The sequence below is a fragment of the Lutra lutra genome, chromosome 12 (genome assembly GCF_902655055.1).
Source record: "Lutra lutra chromosome 12, mLutLut1.2, whole genome shotgun sequence".
NCBI classification, from domain to species: Eukaryota; Metazoa; Chordata; class Mammalia; order Carnivora; family Mustelidae; genus Lutra; species Lutra lutra.
In genome coordinates this window covers 18,196,112-18,208,639 of record NC_062289.1, presented here as the reverse complement: position 1 = coordinate 18,208,639, position 12,528 = coordinate 18,196,112, and the positions used below count along the sequence as shown (strand labels likewise).

The 12,528-nt window shown below is 50.4% G+C and overlaps 1 protein-coding gene across 1 annotated transcript in view; it reads left to right on the top strand.

Moving 5' to 3' along the window:
* ONECUT2 (one cut homeobox 2) overlaps nt 1-10,771 on the top strand; it is a 48,152-nt gene extending 37,381 nt beyond the window's left edge. The window contains exon 2 of the mRNA XM_047697480.1: nt 8,653-10,771. Coding sequence (XP_047553436.1) covers nt 8,653-8,939 — 287 coding nt within the window. The 3' untranslated portion in view covers nt 8,940-10,771. The remainder of the gene's footprint in view (nt 1-8,652) is intronic.
* Nucleotides 10,772-12,528: the final 1,757 nt, after the last annotated feature.

Here is a 12,528-nt window from a genome sequence, read left to right as displayed (position 1 = left end):
GGGAAAAAAGAGAGAGAGAGGCAAACCAAGAAATAGACTCTTAACTACAGAAATGGTTACCAGGGGGAGGTGGGTAGGAGGATGGGCTATAGAGGTGATGGGGATGCAGGGGTGCTCTGGTCGTGATGAGCACGGGGTCATATGTGGAAGTGTTGAATCAATATATTGTATACCTGAAACTGAAACTAATATCATACTGTATGTTAACTCACTGGAGTTCAAATAAAAACTTAAAAAGGAAAACCCATAGGTTTCTTGGAACAAGGTTGGAGCTATGTATATGAACTTACGTTTGTCATTGGTTTTTCCTGTACAACCCAGGTGATTTTTCCAGCAGAGCTCCAGCCCTGGTGCGTGTGTTCCCTCCTTGCTAGAGAGAGTCGCTCTCCAACTTTGCACAAGCCCTCCTAAGTGGGCAGCTTCAGGCTCTCCATCTGAAAGAGGACATTGATTCTCCTTAGCAGATTTTCCAAACCCATATACTTGGAGGTCAAGTGACCGTTGACAAGTGCACACCCCATGAATTCCTCCCACACTCCCACCCCGCACCCTGGCAAGATCACATTGAACTATTCAGGGAAAGTTTTTACTGAATGCAAGGAGAACATGACCCTTCTGCATTATTTATTAGGGGCTAACAATACCCATCATATGTAGAATGTATTTGGAAATAAATTCGTGATGTTAGGAAACAGCAGTGGTCCCAAGCCTATTAGGATCTCTGACACATATATGAAAACACATCATGGTCTTTTTTTTTTTTAAGATTTTATTTATCTATTTGACAGAGATCACAAGTAGGCAGAGAGGCAGGCAGAGAGAGAGGGGGAAGCAGGCTCCCTGCTGAGCAGAGAGCCTGATGTGGGGCTCGATCCCAGAACCTCGAGATCATGACCTGAGCCGAAGGCAGAGGCTTAACCCACTGAGCCACCCAGGCGCCCCACACCTCATGGTCTTACCTTTCCTGTGAGGCTGGGAATTGACCATGAGACAACTTCACAAAGAAAACAAATATCTTTAACCTTTTATTTACCATTAGCTCTCTGGGCAGTACATCTACCATTAAGTAAGTCTTGGAAAACCATTTGAAATTATAAATTCCTAAACTTAACTGCTAATTTTTTAAAGATTTATTTCTTTTTGAGAGAGAGCAAGCATGGGTGGGGAGGGGCAGAGGGAGAGAGAATCTTAAGCAGATTCTGCACTGAGCGCAGAGCCTGGCTCAGGGCTCAATCTTATGACCCTGAGATCATAACCGGAGCCGGAATCAAGAGTCAGACAATTAACTGACTGAGCTACCCAGATGCCCCTAACCTTACCTTCTTATACACCCTTTTTCTTCCTTTTCTATGAAGGGAGAAAGAATATTTACATTTACTAAGCACCTACTGTGTTCCAAGTGCTACAGCTGGCCTCCTGATGTCCAGAGTGGTGGGCATTCCTACCCCCATTTTAGACATGAGGTAGATGAGGAAACGGAGACTCAAGGTCATGCAGCCGAGAACCAGGTCTCCATTTCAAGCGAAGACTTCTTATCCAACATTTGACTTTCCCTGGGCAGGAATGCGAAGGTTTTCTCCCTTGGCTTCTGTATCTATCACCACAACAAGGCTACATAATGCAAAACCACAAAACCAGTAGCATAAAGCCATCAATGTTTATTTTTGCTGTGGTCTGTGGGTCAGCTGGGCGGTTCGGCTGCTCCGGGGCCCCCGCTGGGGTGGTCTCAGCCGGACCCCCTCCTGCACCTGCAGTCCGCTGACCTGGGTGGGTCTGGGCTTGCTGTGTGGCCACCAGGCAGAGTTCCAAGAGCGTGAGCAAAGCACATGGCTTCTTGAGGCCTGGGCTCAGAACTGCCACCCTGTCACTTCGGCCACATTCTTTCGGCTAAAGCAAACCATCTGGCCAGTCCAGATCCCCAGCAAAGACAAGCAAATGCCACCTCATGCTGGGGGGATGGGGGTGGGCATTTGAGTCACATTGCAGGGGTGTAAATATTGGGAAGGGAAGAATTGGGGCCAATTTTGCCATTAGTCTGCCTCAGTTCCCATTGTGGGGCAGCTCTGCCTCCTTGGGGGCACCTGATTACTATAAGCCTCTGCTCCCCCCACCCTGCAAAGCCTGCTCTAGGAGCCTCTCCTCATTTACACTAAGGGGCAGGACAGCTGCGCGGAGAATTTATTTCTTTTTTAAAAGATTTATTTGACAGAGATCACAAGTAAGCAGAGAGGCAGGCAGAGACAGAGAGGGGGAAGCAGGCTCCCCACTGAGCAGAGAGCCCAATGTGGGGCTCGGTCCCAGGACCCTGGGATCATGACCTGAGCCAAAGGCAGAGGCTTTAAACCACTGAGCCAACCAGGCGCCCCTGCTGCAGAGAATTTAAAATGACTCCTTCCCCAAGAGGAAGGAGGGCAGTCAGTCTGGCAGGGGTTCCACCCCTCTGATTGAGCTAAAGCAGGTGCCCTCAGCATGAGCCAGCAGGCAGAGGGGAGTCTGGGGAGCTGGGGGCAGCAGGCCTTCCAGGGGCAGATAGATCCTTCTCTGCCTACACCGGAGACTGCTGCTCCTTGCGGAGTCCCCTCTGGAGTTGGCTCCCCCTTGCCCAGCCCCAAGTGTCCTGTTTTGCTGTCAGAGCCAGGACTCCCCTCCTCTCCAGGAGCTCAGCAGCTCACCTTCCCACCGGCCTCTGCAAAGATCTCTCTGTCCTGTGTGCTTGTGGTTTCCAGGGAGGAGGGTTGCAAGGCCAAGGCCATTTCCGCAGGACTCCAGGGCCAAGCTGGCCCACACAGGAAGCTGGAGGGGCGGGGAGGTGCTGAGTGGGGTGGAGCAGAGGAGGGTAAGCGAGGGCTAGGGCAGAGGTGGGAAGAGCTGCTGGGTGCCTGGAGGACAGGGACAGGACTGAAAACTCATGAAAAGAGAAGCAACACGCTGGGAAGAAACTTGAGAGACAGGGGTTTACACATCCAATTTGAAAGATCAGAGATAAAAGGACAAGCCAGGGGAGGCGGACGTTTGCACCCCCTGGAGTCCAAATCAGGTCCTGCCTGCCCCGTGCCACCTTCCGCCAGCAGGTAACTCAGGAGCTCCCCCCTAGGATCCTTGCGAGGTGGTGGTCACAGAGCTCCAACCCCAAAGCGTCTTGTCTGGGAGGGAAAAGAAACTCCTGATTCCACTCTCCACTAGGTAGGTGGGATAGGTGTCCTCAAAAGAGGCACCTGCCCAGTGTGGGCCTTTGCAGGCAGAATGGGTTGTGTATATTAACACAGGTGTGTATATTAAGCCTGCGGGTAACAGCCAATATTTCCGTAATTCTTCTGCCTGCCAGAGGAGAGAGGAACAGGTGTCACTGAGAAAAAGAGCATCTACCTTCGGTTTGGGACAGTAAGAGTCACGGTACTAGAAAGAGGGAGAGGCCCATGAAGCCAAATCCATCACCAAGGTGGGAAGGTCCTGGGTAGCCATGTCGGGGGTCGGTGAGCACTTGGGAAAGGAAGGCTCAGGGAGGCCGGGGGACCACACCCAGGTCACACAACTGGGCTCTGCACTTGGGTCCGTAGGAACTGCCAGGCCCTCATCCATTTTGGCCTTGCCCTCTGTCAGTTGCCCAAGAAAAGTAAAACTACAAAGTCTTTCATTTCAAGTCTTGGGAGTAGAGCTCGCTTCTATGAGACATTTTCCTTTCCCGTCAATTGAGGCCGTTATGCAGGAGCCCGAGCGACCTTCCAGCACTAATTCTGCAGCACATGGTCAGGGCTGAATTCTCCAAAAACAAGTGGGCGTGATCCAGCCCAGACAGAAGAGGTTGTCCAACAGGTGCCTGAATTCATGGGACAAAACCCCACAGTGTGAGAAGCTTCAGGGCCAGAGCAGGGGGTGCCAAGGAATCTGACCCCTGTCGGCTTCCTCTTACTTCACGGGTTCCTGGGACACTAGGCAGGCTGGGAAGGGGTCTCTGGGCCTTTGTCCTCACTCCAGCGCCAGTTGTGTCCCCCTAAGCAAGTCCCTGAACCTTCACCCACTGCAAGATGAGAATCTCCATCTCTACCCCCACATTCCGCTCCAAGATATCATGGGAAGGAGGTTCTGCAAGGGTCCACCCTTCGGCTTCCGCTCAGGCTCACCTTGCTGGGCCTCCAGTTCCCCATGTGAACAGTGACAGCCCCAGGCCAGCCAACAGCCCTTGCGTTCTACGACTCAGGGATGAGGACCCAGTTGTGGTGTGGTATGGGCTGGTGCCTTGAAGGGCTGAAGACACTGCACCCGTGAGGCCAGGTGTCAAGGGATGACAGCAGGTTCCAGGATGACCGCAGCCTGTATCTGTCTGACAGAACCAACTTGTTCCTGCCCCTCTTCCTCTCTACACGCCCCCCACACACTCACCGCTGAGGTCACCCACCTGGGACACCAGGTCTTCTCAGGAAAGACCAAAGAGAGGACAAGGCAGGAGGCAAGCCAATGTTTGTAGAGGATACTTGCTCAGATCTTGTTATCAGGAGATCACCATGCACCACCTTTGATGCAGAATCCTCCTGAGGAAGGCTTGGCACTAGGTGTCCCAGGAGACTGGGGTGGGGACAATAGTCTGTGACCTGGCATGCTAGCTCCCATGTCTCAGGAGGGCCCAGGGAGGTTTGTAAAAGCACAGATTCCAGAACCCTGCCCCACATGGGTGAAAACCAGAATGTCTGGGGGTGGAGCCCCAGAGGCTGCCCTGTGAACAGATCCCCTCTAATGTGACAGCGACGTGGGTGCTATTTCTGTAGATGAGAAAGACGGAGAGAGGGGTGCCTGGGTGGCTCAGTCAGTTAAGCGTCTGCCTTTGGCTCAGGTCATGGTACTGGGGTCCTGGGATCAAGTCCCGCATCGGGCTCCCTGCTCAGCGGGGAGCCTGCTTCTCCCTCTCCCTGCCCCCTGCTTATGCTCGCTCTCTCTCTCTCAAATAAATAAATCTTAGAAAGAAAGAGAACAGAAGGAAGGAAGGAAAGAAAGTTGGAGAGAGGGAAGGACTGGATTCTTACCCTGGGTCTGCATCAGACTTGGAATGGGACCTCAGGTCCATGACTTACCCAGTCTAGGTCTCTACTGATTTCATTTTAAAATGAAAACAATTCGGGACGCCTGGGTGGCTCAGTCACTGAAGCGGCCGCCTTCAGCTCAGGTCATGATCCCAGAGTGTCGGGATGGAGCCCCACATCCAGCTCCTTGCTCTGCAGGGAGCCTGTTTCTCCCTCTGCCTCTGCCTGCCACTCTGCCTGCCTGTGCTTGCTCTCTGGCAAATAAATAAATAAAATCTTTTAAAAATAAAATAAAAAATTTAAAATGAGAACAATTCTGCCGGCTTCCTCCGGATTCCTGGGGAAATGCAGTAAGAGGGACGGTGAGGAGGGAGCGCTTGTCACGCCCTCTTGGACCTCTGCGGTCGGCGTCGTTCCTTCCGTCGGATGAGGAACACAGGCTCTGAGGGATGAAGCAGTTTACTGGGGTCCCAAGGCCCTGGGGGAGGAGCCCCGCTGTGAACCCAGACTCCCCTGGCTCCAGAGCTTTCCTTGCCATCAGGGTGCTCCTCTGGGAATTTCGAAGTCAGGTGTGCGCTTGGGCGTCAGCTGTGGCGCGGACCAGCAGGACCGGCATCACCTGTGAGCTCATTAGAGCTGCAGCTTCTGGGGCCCCGCCCCCGGCCGCCTGCCCCAGAGTCTCCAGTGACCCCTGGGCATCTTTAAGGTTGAGAAGCTGGGGGCGCCTGGGTGGCTCAGTGGGTTAAGCCGCTGCCTTCGGCTCAGGTCATGATCTCAGGGTCCTGGGATCGAGTCCCGCATCGGGCTCTCTGCTCAGCAAGAAGCCTGCTTCCCTCTCTCTCTCTCTCTGCCTGCCTCTCCGTCTACTTGTGATCTCCCTCTCTGTCAGATAAAAAAAAAAAAAAAAAAAAATCTAAGGTTGAGAAGCCGTGTTGAGGAGGCTTGGAGATTGGACCAGAGAGCGTGAGTCTGAAGATAGGGTGTGGTAAACACACAGAATCCAACCCAAACGGAAGATCCCGGTAGGGATGAATGAGGAGGCCGCCTTTAGTGCGATGCGCCTGTGACGAGAGAACAGGTGCGCAGCATCTCGGCCTTCTTGCTGCCGTTGCCCGGGAAGCTCGCCTTCTCTGAGGAAGTCCGACCCTCCAAGAGAAAGAGTTTTCACGTGGAGACAAATTGCTTTCATTGGTCTCTGTGTGCGGGAGGGGAGTATATTTCATTTTCAAAAGTACTATATTTTCTTTTATTTTTAAAAAGAAAGAAAGAGGGGCGTCCGGGTGGCTCAGTTGGTTAAGCATCTGCCTGCGGCTCAGGTCGTGACCTCCAGGTCCTGGGATGGAGCCCCATGTTGGGTTCCCAGCTCATTGGGGAACCTGCTTCTCCCTCTCCCTCTGCTTCTCCCCCTGCTTGTGCTCTCTCTGTCTCTCTCTCAAATCAATAAATAAAATCTTTTTAAAAAGGGGGGGGGGGTGCCTGGATGGCTCAGTGGGTTAAGCCTCTGCCTTCGGCTCAGGTCATGGTCTTAGGGTCCTGGGATCAAGCACCGCATCGGGCTCTCTGCTCAGCAGGGAGCCTGCTTCCCCCTCTCTCTCTGCCTACTTGTGATCTCTCTCTCTCTGTCAAATAAATAAATAAAATCTTTTTTAAAAAAAAGAAGAAGAAGAAGGAAAAAAATCAGAGAGAAAGCATTTAGCAAAGCAATGTGTCCTCACTTTTCCTGTATTGGGAATGACTCTTTTACAGCAGGGAGCGCCCCCGGGAAGGAGGGCCAGTTGGGTGAGGGGATGTTTTGCGTCCACAAGATCTCTCTACATGCTGGTCCTCAAGTTAAATTGTAAGACCCATCCATGGGAAGGCTATCCCACCCCCACACCCCCCACCTACTCCAACAGCAGCGCCCCCCACCGCCCGCCCGCACAAGCTGCTCCCTGCTGAAGGTCACGCCCTGACCCAGGGCTCAGATGTCAAACTGGCAAACCAGGGCTACAAGGTGTGGGAAGACAACCAGGCAGCACCCAGAGTGCTCACTCTGGGGTGGGGGGTGTCAGTGCACAAAGGAATGTCCAACCTGGGCCCAGAACTTCCAGTAGGGTTTGATGCAAGAAGGAGCATCTCTGCTCCCTCCTTGCCTTTCCCGGGTTAGCTCTGTTGATGCTGCACAACGCCCCTGGGTGAGCTGGGCTCTTTCCAGCGACTTGAGCAGGTGTTCTCATGTTCATGTTCTTGGGGCACCTGGGTAGCTCAGTGGGTTAGACCTCTGCTTTCAGCTCAGGTCATGATCCCAGGGTCTTGGGATCGAGCCCCGCATGGGGCTCTCTGCTCTGCAGGGAGCCTGCTTCCCCCTCTCTCTCTGCCTGCCTCTCTGCCTACTTGTGATCTCTCTCTCAATCTGTCAAATAAATAATAAAATCTTTTCTAAAAAAGGTCATGTTCACATTCTTGACGGGCAAGCCGCATGTTACTTCGCCCGTATGAGGCTCTTTTCTGAGACCTGGATCAGTCGGTGAAGCACACAGACCCCCTGAAAGAGTCCGGGCAGCACGTGACCTCGGCATCCCAGGCATTCCATGAGGTCGATGGCTCCCAAACGGGCCAGTTGGGAACATTCCGCAGACCTGCTCCCTGCCTTCCGGGCACTCGTAGGCTAAGGCAGAGATAGCGACACATTGGTTAATTCATGTCCCCTTTAGTCGGGCTGCTTCTGCTGCCGCCAGCCCTGTCCTCTTGTACCGGCTTCACCTCAAACTACCCGGAGTGAAGTGGGCTCAACCAATTTCTTTGGGTCTTTCCCTCTTTGTTCTGGTTTTGTTTCGTTTTTCCGTAATTTTTCAAAAGTCTGGAAGAAAGGGATTTGGGTTGGGATGATACCAACGTTCTGTCACTTCTACCTTCGTTCTGTTAACAATTTTTGGAATCACATGCGTAGAAGCTTTGATTTTGAAAAAATAAGGCACTTTGAAGTTTTGACTCCAAAAGTCCTTTCAGCTCAGTCGTGCACACTTCTAGAAGCTGAATATGAAAGAGGAACTGCCTGCCCAGGCTCCCGCTGGGGACCTGGAGTCCTCACTCTCTTCACAGTGCCTGATTTCAGAGATGAAGAATTTTAAGGGTGTGCTGGGAGGCAGGGGGCTGCCACTGGTTTAAAAGCAGACCGCCGAGGGCGCCTGGGTGGCTCAGTGGGTTAAGCCACTGCCTTCGGCTCAGGTCATGATCTCAAGGTCCTGGGATCGAGCCCCGCATCGGGCTCTCTGCTCAGCAGGGAGCCTGCTTCCCTCTCTCTCTCTCTCTCTGCCTGCCTCTCCATCTACTTGTGATCTCTCTCTGTCAAATAAATAAATAAAATCTTTAAAAAACAAAAAAACAAAAAAAAAATAAAAAAAATAAAAAATAAAAGCAGACCGCCGAGAGCCGCCCCGCCGTTCTCCCCTTCCTCCCTCCTCCATTCCCTGGTGCCTTCCATCACCGGGAGGCGAACGGGGAAGGCTGGTTATTGACAGCTGGGCAACGCGCACAATAAAGTTTAACGGTTTACATCCCCTTGTATGACTCTGTCAATGTTTTCAATGGCTCACCTTCTCAGGGGCTGGTTCTCACACTCGTACTGACTCCCTCCTTCTTCTCTTTTCCCTTCAAGCATGCAAACGCAAAGAGCAAGAACCAAACAAAGACAGGAACAATTCCCAGAAGAAATCCCGCCTGGTGTTCACCGACCTCCAACGCCGAACACTCTTTGCCATCTTCAAGGAGAACAAACGCCCATCCAAAGAGATGCAGATCACCATTTCCCAGCAGCTGGGCCTGGAGCTTACGACCGTCAGCAACTTCTTCATGAACGCCCGCCGCCGCAGCCTGGAGAAGTGGCAGGACGATCTGAGCACAGGGGGCTCCTCGTCCACCTCCAGCACTTGTACCAAAGCGTGATGGAAGGACTCTCGGGTGGGCAAAGGTCCCCTCCAGGTGAGGACAACCGACACAAAAGAAAACACAAAGGAAAAAGACACCGGATTCTTAGCTGGGGCCCTTCACTGGTGATTTGAAAGCACAATTCTCTTGAAAAGAAACTTCTATTCTAGCTGTAATCATAGGCCAGGTGTTCTTTTCTTGTTTTGTTTTTCATGGCTATGGAGTCCAAGTGCAAGCTGAAAATGAATCTCTTTGAACCGGACATTGTCCTCTGAGCATGCTAAACATCCCAGAAATCCAAATGGGGGGGGCTTCCTGGAGCTGGTTGACTTCAGCATGGTGTTAGCCAAGCTCAGGATCTCTTCAGGTGTCAACAGTCCCACTTGGGGCCCTGTTGCAGTCCGAGTTCCCACGTGTCACGGTGGGAATTTGGCCCGTGTAAGGATTCTGAGTTTGGGCTCCCAAGATGCTACCATGAGAGATTCTTCTAGCAACAAGAATGACCTCATTTGCTTTCCCAGTGCTTAGCCTCATCATACCACAGTACACCAAAGTTCACAGCCATAACATAAAAAACATCAGAATGATAATTACTGAGCACAACTTTTAAATACGGAAATTAAAAAAAAAAATCCGAGGACCTGTTTTTCCAACTCAGGCATCATTCCATTGAATGGTTTGGAAAGCTTTAAGTTGATCCAGTTTACAATTTTCTTTTCCTTACCTCCTGGAAATCTCACGTGGTCTTGGATCCATCAAAAAAAAAAAAAAAATCAGTTCTCTTGAGCTCAACATATCAAGCACAACGTAGATAAACAGAGAAGTAAGGAAGGTTCTGGATTCACCACATCTGGGTTTTCAAGACGCTGATTGTGAAGTCATTAGGGAATCGTTGGGAATATGGCTTCAAGCACATTTTGCAGTTTGCTACAAATTCTGTTTGTACACAATGCAGACGCACACTCAGGAGGCCAATTTAACTGTTACGGTACATGGAGCAAATGCAGCATTTTCAAAGATCTAGATTGTTTTAGGTCATCGATGTGTCCTTCTTGGTTAGTAGAGTCACCTGGTTCTTCCCACTGTGCATTAATACAAATCATTCTCGCTCTTTCGCATTTCTGTTGTTTTCTCATCCATCCCATTGGTAGGGCCGTTTTTCAGTGTTTTCTAGCTAGAAAATTAAAAAAAAAAAAAAAAAGTAATTCAAACCACCATACGTGTTACTCATGAGGGTCATCTAGTCCCAGATCTCTTCCATGGTCGAATCACCCCTGCAAAACCGCAGAGTAAATCTGGAGAAAACACAGCACACCAAAGAAGCAGAATACTGCAAACCAAAGACATTTCTTACTTGCCATTTTCTAGCCTAAAAATACTGTGATTACCTTTAGAAATCAGAAAACCTCTGCAACTCCAAATGGCATCCAGCTCTTGCATTTGGCTCACCATCGGGCTGAGCAGACCGGCTAGCCCAGCCACCCAGGGAGTGGCTTAGCCACACCAGCTCTGGTTACTGGCTGCCACCTTCCCACGGCATGTGGAAGAGCGCCCGCAGAACTCTGGGAGATGCGAAGGTCACGATGTGCGTATTTACCAGTGAATGGCCCCAGGTGGGCCCCATGGGGTGTTCGAAGCAAGCCAAACGCTGCAATGATTCTTTACAGACACTTGAGACTGACTTTTTTATGAATTACTTAATCGAAACCAAAGAAACTTTTTCTGCACCTACTTCTGCAACAAACAAAACTGTTCCATTAAAATGAATAAATAAATAAATACGTAAATCAGTGAACGTCACCATCACCAAGAAGGAAGCACGCCAGAAAAAAACAAAAAACAAAAAAACAGCGAGACACACTGTGTGTAAACAGACCTCTTAGGACATTTTTTGGAAGCAGATTTTAAAGAAAGGGTTGAGGCAGGAATAGATATAAGGAACAGCCTCGGTGGCTCCTGCTTCATTTGACAACTCATCGGTAATCGTAAAGTTGAAGATTGTCTTTAATTTGTGCCTATGCAGTTTTTCAAAAGAACACGGAACAGAACAACAGAAACCTCAACAGCTACAATACCAAAGACGAGGATTTCTCACATCTTTTGTTTCAGTTCAGTATCTCCTCTTGTCTGGCTAAAATACTAATAGCGTCATTGATCTGTGTAAAGGTAATCAATTTTGTTTCTGAGCAACAAAAGGCAAGGGCCATTGATTTGATTTTATTGTTTCCCTTTAATTTTGTTTTATGGCTTTCTGCCCCAACCTGGAATCTCCCAGAAGGTTCCATGGACTCCAAGTTTAAGATGTTGGGATACTGATCTGTTTCCTCTACTCCTCGGAGCAAGGGGAATAATGTCACTTGAATGTTCTTTGCTTATCCCTTAGACTTGGTTCCTTCTATGTTCAGAGTCTCAGCATCAGGGGAGGGAAGGGGAGTGAGGGTCAGGGTTAGGGGTCTTGGTGACACGTACTCTCCTGAACCACAGAACCAAAGAATTGATAGAGGAATCAACAGCCTCATTTTCATGTGATTGCTACATCCTAATGGCTTCATTTGCGGGTGGGGGGGGGAAACGTAAAAATAATTGCCAGTTTCTACTTTTCTATTAGCTTTTTAAAATTCAGCTGTAAAGTTGCATTTCTAAAGAAAGAGATATATATATAATATATGAATACATATATAGATTCAACTTGACATTGGTGATAACCCCAGATTCTTGCTGTCCAAGTCCATGTCTGGTTTTGGTCAACTGCTTCATTTATTAGGCCTTAGTTCCGAATTTTGCTCGTTTCTCATGCCATCCCAGAGTCCGTTTTCCACTGTGGATGATTTGGGGTACTCAGATTTCTGTGAAAATTCCCAGGAAAGTTGAAAGTCAAGCATTTCAGCGTTTAACCTGTTGATAAATGGACTCGTGGCACAAATGAGCTTTATTTGTATTTGGAGTCAGCTCTAGACGAATGCCTCAACCACCATCAAGGTGGAGAGTGAGGTCTGTCCATGAGACCTGGCCCACCCTTGGGCCAGGGGGGAGCTTGTCTTCTGTAACTGCTGGGAAGCCTCGGGGGGTCCGGTCCCACTAGCTGTGAAGATGAGGCCAGCCCAGAAATCTCTCCAGGAGCCACCCTGTCCCATCAGGGGTTGCTGATCTCCTCAGGGAGCAGGTCCACCAAAGGGACTTCTCATAGGGGAAGTCCAGCTCCTGTTGGAATGGCTGATCGGATTTCCTCAGGGCGGCCGTTCCCTGGTGTTTTGACCAGCCTGTGTGCAACCACGGCTGGCCCTGGAGTGAGGCAGCGGTACCGACCGGGGGCTTATCTCCATCTTGGAGGGAAAATGCAAAGCAGGATTTGGGGAGAAGCCCAGCGTCCTGCTCCCCAGAGCTCCATCATCCGTGGTGCCACCTCCTCGCTCCCCACCAGCGAGGGAGATGGGGGTCTCTCTTTGCAGGGACAGCAGCCGCAGAGCTGGGAAGGAATGCGACTCTCCGTGGCTCTTGTATTCCATCCTACTTTGGGATGTCCCAGGACTTTGCCCTGTATCCTTTTGTCTCTTCTCGTATCCCATGTTTCCTTTGTCAAACAACGGAGAAAAAAGTGTACTTCTGC